At 46.7% G+C, this 8591-nt stretch overlaps 1 protein-coding gene across 5 annotated transcripts; it reads right to left on the reverse strand.

Annotated features, from left to right (window-relative positions):
- Nucleotides 1-673: 673 nt before the first annotated feature.
- Nucleotides 674-6857, reverse strand: CCDC71L (coiled-coil domain containing 71 like). 5 transcript variants are annotated; one of them, XM_090135980.1, is made up of 3 exons: nt 4397-6857; nt 3140-3165; nt 674-3032 (listed from the first exon to the last, which is right to left on the reverse strand). In XM_090135980.1, the coding sequence occupies exon 1, from the start codon at nt 6734-6736 to the stop codon at nt 5858-5860; it is 879 nt and encodes a 292-aa protein (XP_089992106.1). In that variant the 5' UTR covers nt 6737-6857; the 3' UTR covers nt 674-3032; nt 3140-3165; nt 4397-5857. The 5 variants fall into 5 exon arrangements, with proteins under 5 accessions (XP_089992106.1, XP_089992094.1, XP_089992100.1 ...); XM_090135968.1 differs by having other exon boundaries at nt 3140-3208; XM_090135974.1 differs by having other exon boundaries at nt 674-3165.
- Nucleotides 6858-8591: the final 1734 nt, after the last annotated feature.

Genomic DNA, 8591 nt, shown 5'->3' on the forward strand with positions numbered 1-8591 from the left:
GAATCATCACATCAGGTTCTTTCAGTTCTGTTTCTTAGCTCTCATCCAGGAAATACCATCCTCTTGGAAACGGCATCTGGTATTTTGACTACAGTCCAGTGCTGCCCAAATGTGAGGTTAGGATAATATCTATTACAAATGCAAATAGTTCTAAGCGTGTCCTCTCCATCTTCACAGATCATTCCACAGTGAGTAGTTTGGCAAGGGCAACGTAAGCTGGCAAACAGGCTGCTCAGTTGCATGAGCAAAGCAACAGGTAATTAGAGGTGCCTGACAGCACAGTAAAGAGTGAAGGTGGGAAGAAGCAGTCAACACACAAACGCCCAAAAATAAAAGCTGTCTTTAAGAGCATGTATTTCCTTCCCCATGACCTCTAGACTGTTCATCTCTCTCCTCCAAACCAATCTAAGAAAAGAGGGCATCACAGACAGTGTGCATTCCTGAAGTAGCGGGGGGGGAAGAGCAACAGTTAAAGGGATAGAGCTTTCCTGTTGGCAATATTCTAACTTTGAGACTATCAAATCTCATCTTCTAGAATCTCAAATAAGGAGTCTGAAAGAATTGGAAAGGGAGCTTTCTTAAATCCCAGTGGAGAGCACATGGAACCCGTTTGGCTCATTTGTACACCTGTCAGAGCAAAAGCAATCTACAGGAATGAAGGTTCATTTCTCCCTTGTCCTATAATGTCAAGCTTTAATTATTCAGCAGCATCCTGGGGAGTTTTACAGTAAATAAGTGGATAAATGAGATTCTACTCTTGATAACAATCCCAGAAATATTTTCAGGTCTTTTTACTTAAAGAAAAAGTAGCAACAACAAAAGAACTAAGATTTTTTTTTTATATATAGCCCTACAAAGATATTTAGACATTAACTTTGAGGAAATACACTTTATTTTTACATGTGGAAAAATGGCTTTACCTTGATTAGGGATGAGAAATATTTCAACATTGTCCTACACTGTCCCATTACCATCATACCCATTGGATGAGTCTTGAAAGCTTGGGAATAAACCATCATGAGCAGTACACATTTGGAGTCACTGCCTAAGCAGATATCCTACCACAGAACACTATGGAATGCAGCTGCCTCAGTCTTTACTGTTAGGGCAGTAACATTCACCTAAGATAAATACCAGAAGAACCAAGGTCTAAGGAACAACCACCATCACCACCCAAACAACCAAACCCACTAATATCCAGGATTTTCCTCATGTTTAGTGATTTTTTATTATACAGAGTGAAATGATCTAAGCTGCTATAACTCAGTCTTCAGGACTTGGCACTTCAAAGATCCTCTTCCAAATGAGAGAAAGAGAGCATTTGGGTCTCATGAGTTCCAGGATTCCTTACCTGCTGTGTTACTTAATATGAATTGCCTTTTTTCATGGGTAGTGTCTAAAATCTACTGTAAATACAGTCATTTGAGTCCAGATTTCCTGTATTTGTAAACACCATCATAAACCGAGCACCTGAAGTCAAAGCATTCTGTTCAAGCTATAGTCAATGGGTTTGATTTATGCATACAATTAAGAAATTTTTCTTGACGTGTCAGTCTACCAGGCCAAAAAGAAATACAGATGTTTTCAGTGCTGGTTTCCTGTACATGCAAACTTTGAACTCAGACTACACTACTGATCAACTTAAATTAGCATAAATCAACACTTCTCAGTATCACAAGGAGTCCAGGACTCTGCCTTGTTAACTGAAACGTTATTTGGGATCAAATCTGTCACCCACAAACTACTTTGCTCCTTGCTTCGGATAGGCAAGAAGAAAGAGAAATACAGACACACACAATATCCCCTACATGTTCAGAGCAAAATCCAAGTACTGCAAGTCTTGCCATTGGCAAGTATACACAATGATGCTCTGCATGAGACATGGGTATATAGAGTTTGCTGTTCACAGGTTGGCAATTGATGGCTTCAAGGACAACAGTACACTGTGATCCTTCAGTGTGACAACTTCTATGCAACATCAGAGAAAAACATCTGTAAGGCACTGCTTTCTCCTTTTACACACTTCAGTCCTGAAAAATGTACTTGTATGATGACAGAGGAAGGCACTCACTGCCTCTTGAATTCAGAATATACTCTCAGCAACATGTGAGACACAATGGACATCTCAACTCTCTCCTTGACATCTGGGGCTGTAACAAAACTCATTTTGGCATTGTGGCAATCTGAAATTCTATAACATTAGAGTGACTGGGTAAAAACTCATATTTTGGTAAAGGAAAGAGTATAACTTCAAGTACACATAGCCATTAAATGAAGGGAAGGAACTGGTTACTGCAAAAGTCTGCAAATAGAGGCTACCACAGGACTCCTGTTTAATATGAACTCAGCCATGCTGACTCAACTAGACTAGACACTGTAAGCTGAATTTATTCTGGGCATGCATTTTGTGCTTCCCATCCTTCCACAAGAAGGATGCAGAGCTCTTGGAACAGGTCCAGAGGATGTCCACTAAGATGATCACAGGGCTGGAGCACTTCTCTTGTGAGGAAAGGTTGAGGGAACTGGGCTTGTTTATCTTGGTGAAGGCTCCAGGGACATCTCATTGTGGCTTTCCAGTACTTGAAGGAAGCATACAAACAGGAGGGGGAATGGCCATTTATGAGGGTGGATAGTGATAGAGCAAGGGGGAATGGTTTTAAACTGAGACAGGAGAGGTTTAGGTTAGATATTAGGAGGAGGTTTTTCACACAGAGGGTGCTGACACACTGGAACAGGTTGCCCAAGGATGGATGCCCCATCCCTGGAGGCATTCAAGGCCAGACTGAATGTGGCTCTGGGCAGCCCTGGTCTGGTGGTTGGTGACCCTGCACATAGCAGAAGGGTTGAAATCAGATGATCTTTGAGGTCTGTTTAAACCCAGGCCATTCTATGAATCTGTGAGAGGATACTGAAAGCCATGGAATTAAATCAGGCAAACCACACTTCTCACATCATAATGCGTTTGTATGAAAACAGCCACGTTGAGTGAGACCAGAAATCCACTTAATCTATTATACTTTCTCTGACAGCACCTGTAAAGTACAATAATGTCATTAGTTCATCAGGTAGAATAAAACCTAATGCTTCTGTATTTTAAAATTGTCTAATTCAGTATTGCAGAAGGCTTGCACACTCTCACCTGACTTCCTCAGTTCTTGTCTGTAGCTAAGAGATCCAAAAAAAGCCAACAATTATCAGTCTGCACAAACTTAAAATAGAACAGATTTCAAATTAGCTTCCTCAGATGAGCACCAAGACAAAGCAGTAGGTAGGAACTGCAGTTTTGAGAGGGGAAAAAGAGGGGAAGAGCTGGACCACAGGTAATCCTACCCTCGATTGCCAAAACTGTTGTAAACATGACCATGAAATTAAGCTGTGCTACCTGTCCTGTAAGCTACTAGCTTTCACAGTCCTTCCTTTCACTGATCCTTTGCTATCTTAGCACATTAATTTACCAGAAAACCTAACAATAGATTTCCCCCCTTAACTGACTTCACAGACAGAAATAGCTCAGTTAAGAATTTGTGAATGCTGCTATCAGATCTTTGATCCAACTTCCTCACAGAGTTATCTGCAAAACATAGCATACCCCCCAAAGAGCTGCTGCCTCAAAACCAAGAAGTCAAAGCAGAAAAATAAGAAAAATAAGAAAAATAAGTACGCCTTGTGTAGGCATGCAGCCTACAAGACTCACTCAACAGAAGTGATGTTATTTCACAGTATTTTGTACCCATAAAGAACATTTCAGAATAAGCATCAAAACAAGGCAGCACAAACTACAGTATCTCCCATATCCTACCTCTGGCAGCCTTAACTCTGCCCCAGACATCTAATCTAGTCTGTCCTACACCTGCTTACAAATTATGCGAAAAATCTGCACAAGACAGCTGCTTAAATTCTATTATCTCTACCCAGATTTCTCAAAAGAACACTGAAAAAAATAATTCAACCTAGCATTAGGAACATAACTTCAATGAAGTCAACTAGACACTTCAAGTATCAGTAACAATCTTCTTAGCTAGCACTTCTGAAAATGTCAAAACTGAAATACTTAGCATTTGGTCACAAGGCAGTTTGTCATACTGAGTTTTAAATCAACACAACTTCGCCTCTAAATTTAAGCAAGTATTACAGCCAGAGAAACAGCATAACAATATGCACCCTTGAACTTCCATTTCCTAGTTCCCTTCTGAAATGTGACGTGGCACTACTGCAGCCATCAGCAGGCAGTCTAATGTTATGGAAACGATTTCAAAACTTAATGGTTGTAGAACAGATGGTTACTTTGGAAGAATAAGAATTTCTCAGCTTTGCTAAGTAAAAACTACATCATATAAAGAAGTTTTAGAAGAATTTGGTTGATTCAGGTTAGTACTTAAAAGTTTTTACAGACTACCTCTAGACATCTAGCTGTCTTACTACCCCCACCAACAGCAGGCAACAAGGAGTCAACAGCAATCAGGAGAGAAATTTTAAGTCACTAAACCATTCCATAAACAAATTGTGAAGTCATTCATTCCACTATGGAAACTGAGAAGTTCCCTGCTTGCTAGGATACAAAGGATACAAACTGTCTCTCACCAAATACTTCTCCCAAACTCAAAAAACATCAAGCAGCAGAAAATCTACACCTTTGCTTCTTACACACCAACAGCAATGAGCAAGAACCAGGAAAAGCCCTTTACAAAAAACAGAAACAACAAAGATTAAAGAGAGATTGCCCACCACACAGAACAGCAAGATGGAGTTTTTTCTGTCCAAGTGGTTAAACCACATCATGAGTTTTACACCACAGTCCACTAAGAAGCCCAGGAGAGATTTATAAAAATAATTACGTGCATGTAATTACAACGATATGGTTATCTACCATTAGTCATCTAACAGCCCCAGGGTTGACACCGGTGCTATTTCGTTAAGAAGTAACCAGGTACTGAGTCTTCTTTTTTTTTTCTTTTTTGCCATTAATGCCAGCATTACACGTACCACAGTTCACCTTCAGACACCTATGCTTCCAATTGGGTAGTTACACTCTTCACCAGCTCTAAGCTTGTTTACTGGGGATACCACAGAGCCTCCGTTAAGCACAAACACGGCAGACTCCAGCGAGGAACCCACCTCTGTGCAGTCCAGTTTCATTGAACTGAAACATCACTTTTCTTTAATTTTTATTAAGTTCACTTAGGTTGACCAAATGAGCTTCCCTAAAGTAAACATGTTTATAAAATATCAGCATGATTCTATCTTTAGGTGCTCAATAGAAACAAATACTTAGTTCAACTAGAAAACTTTAAAAATGACTTTAGATACAAAAGTGTAACAATTATACTGAGCAATACATCTGTATATATCACTAAGCCCATGAAATTAAAAAAAAAAAAAAAAAAGTTTTTGCACCATCAAGAACAGCCACAAGTCCTGAACCTCCATTCTTACGCATCCTCGGTCAGAGTGAACTGAAACTTGGGAATGCTTGGGATTCAAAATACCCTGAGCACATACTAGTGCAACACCACAAAGCATACATAATCCATCGGAAAAGGGCGGGGGGGAGGGGGGAACGAGAATCGGATGGTGCTTTATTATACAAGCATGAAAGTTAAGTTCCTTTGGAAAACAACTTCTTGGGTGGACTTCTGGACCAGTGAGGTAGCCCGACGGGAGAAGTGGAAGCGGAACTTGGTCCCCACGCGCGGTACCCGCAGCCGGCCCCTCGCCCGCCCGGGGCCCGGCGCCCCGGCCCCGATTCTAGCGAGCCGTAAAGTGCAGCAGAAGAACATGATCCAGACAAAAGCAATGTAAACAGGTGACTGATATCGGTCTCTTTGTCCGCGCCGGCCGTCCCTCCCCTCCCGCCGCCTCAGGACGGCGCCACGGGCAGGCGGCGCACCCGCACCACGGGCGACAGGTCCACGCCGAGGATCCGCTGCGCCCGGCGCCGCGCCGCCTCCAGGCTGCGCCAGTTGCAGACGCCGCCCCGCACCCGGATGGTGGGGAAGGTGGTGAGGCGGGGGGTGGCCGCCTTCCAGATCTCCTCCAGCGACTTGCCGCCGAACGGCTGCTCCCAGGCGGCCTCCCCGGCCGGGCCGCCCCGCTCGCTGTCCTCGGCCTCAGCCTCCTCCTCGCCCGGCGGCCCCGCCGCCGCCGCCCGCGGCCGCTCCTCGCCGCGGGCGCCGCCGGCCGCCGGTGCCGCTCGGTGCCGCCAGCCCTGCGCCCTCCTGCGGCGCCGCCGCCGCCGCCGGGGCCGCTTGGCGGAGCCGCCCGTGACCGCGGCCCGGCGCTTGGCGGGCGGGAGGCGCCGCTTGCCGGGGCGGTGGCGGGGCCGCTCGGCCGAGGGCGGCGGCGGGTCGGGGACGACGGCGCGGCAGGAGGCGTAGCCGTAGACGTCCTTGCTGCGGAGGATGACCGGGGAGAACTCGTGCTTGAGGCTGCAGAGGAAGTTCCACAGCTCCGAGTCGGAGCTCATGAACTCGGTGGACTTGGGCATGAAGAGCTTGAGGGCGTCGCCCAGCGCCTTGGTGCCGGCGTAGGAGACCTGCGAACGCGAGTACACAACTTTCTCCGAATCGCCCTCCAGCCCCCAGGCGCCGGGCGCCGTTCCGTTCCCGGCGGCCCCCGCCGCCGCCGCCGCCGCTGCCGCTGCCGCCGCCGCCCGGGCCCCCTCCGCGGCGCTCCCCGCTCCTGGGTTCATCTTGCCGGCTCCTCTCTCCAGCGCCGCCTGCTTCCTGCTGCGGGTCATGGGAGCGGAGGGACGGGGGAAAGAGGCGCGGAGAAGGGCAGAGGACGGGCGCCGAGCGCCCCGCCGCTCGCCCGACAGGGAGCGACGATCGATATCCGCCGCCCGGCACAAAATGGCGCTTTAAACTCCCAGGCGGGGACTGCGCTCCGGCCCGCCCTCCCTCCGCGCCCGGCGGTTCGCCCGTTTGAAACGCGTCGCGCAGGCCGAGCTCCGCCTCCCGCACTTGGAGGCGGCCATTGGGGGCGCTGCGGGCGCCCCGCGGGAGGCCGGCCGTGGAGGCGCGAGGGGCTGCCGGGAGCTGCCGCCCGCGGGGCAGCGCCCACCCGTGGCCGGGCGCTGGGCTGCGCTGGGCCCTGCGGCTTCCCGCTGCTCTGGCTGGCTCCGAAGGGCCGAGGGAGGCTCCGCCGCACCACCGTTTCCAACCCCGTGTGCGGTAGGGTGGCCCAGTTGGCAGCTCTTTCCCTTAGGGCGCAGTTCTGCCGGCTTCGAGGCTGCAGGTGGGCCAACAGACTTCGCTGTAGTGGTGGAGCCGCACGTGACCTCTGTGCCACGTGCTGCAAGAGAAGGGTGGTTCACAGAGCGGTGGGAAGGGTGTTTGCTTCCACAAAATGTCTTCAAGTAGGGCTTGGTGAGAGGTTGCCGAGGACAAATCCCCCAAAGGGAGAAGAAAGGCAGAAGAAAATAACAAAATGGGGATTGTTCATTTGGCAGTGACCTACAAAGATCACCAAGCCTTGTCGAACTTCAGCATTACCCAAAAGTTAAAGCATATTTATGAAGATGTTGGCCAAATGCTTTTTGAGCATCAGCTGTCTCAATAGGAAGCCCGTTCCAGTGTTTGCCCACCCTCACAACAAAGAAATCTTAATGTAGATCCAGTCTGAATTTCAGGATGTCCCATCTGGCCTAAAATGAGTGAATAGACATGCTGTGATGACCACACAGCATTAATTACACTCATCCTGTTGCTGCAGAAGAGTTTTAATGTGATGCTGTTGGTCAGTAGCTCAACAGTGTCATCGAGACATTGAAATACGGCACCACTGAAGTAGGCTTCACGTCCCAACCAAGCTGGCTGGTAATGAAACCAATAAAAAAAAAAGAACAATCTTTGCTTGGTTGAGCCCTTTCTAAAAATCACCAACTGAATGAGTCCACGCCACTATTTCTTCCTGCATGGCATGGCTGTGCTGGCAGCTCTGTAGGACAACTTTCTCAGCCGCCATAAAACCCCGCTGTCTCCCTTGATGGTATTTTCCAATAATTCAGAGATTGTTATCACAGGAAGAGTGTCTTGTCAGGTTCCTGGATTGTTTCAATTAAACCAGCACTCTTTCCAGTATCCAGAAAAGTAAAGTGGCAGCAAGGTCAGAGGTGGTTTAACCTTCCGTACGAACCCTGCATGGGGTTTGATTAGACTCCTAATTACTTTCTCTCAGCATTGGTAAAGGATGAAGAATAACAGTATCTCTCTTCATAGACAGTCTTTATTCTGTAATTAATCTCTCAGTTTAGAATAGGGAAATCTTTTATTCTCAACTCATCAAGAAACTAAATTGGAATGTCTGTGTAGCTACTCAAATAAGAGGCTGAAATTATGTATAAGAAATTATTACTTACTGCCAGTGGAAATAAGTGAATTTTTCTTCACAGTATAATTTGGCTTGTGCTCATGGGAAACTCAAGAATATTAATCCAAATAGCCATTTAAAGTAGGTTTTGACAAAACTATTTTAAATCTTCATGGGGACAGTCTCGAGATTTAGCCATATTCCAAAACATCTTTATAAATGATCTATTTTTAAAAAATACCCTTTCCCCAAACGACAGTTGCTGGTGCCATTTTTAATCAGAT

Source organism: Phasianus colchicus, chromosome 1 (assembly GCF_987193195.1).
Source record: "Phasianus colchicus chromosome 1, bPhaCol1.hap1.1, whole genome shotgun sequence".
Classification (NCBI taxonomy): Eukaryota; Metazoa; Chordata; class Aves; order Galliformes; family Phasianidae; genus Phasianus; species Phasianus colchicus.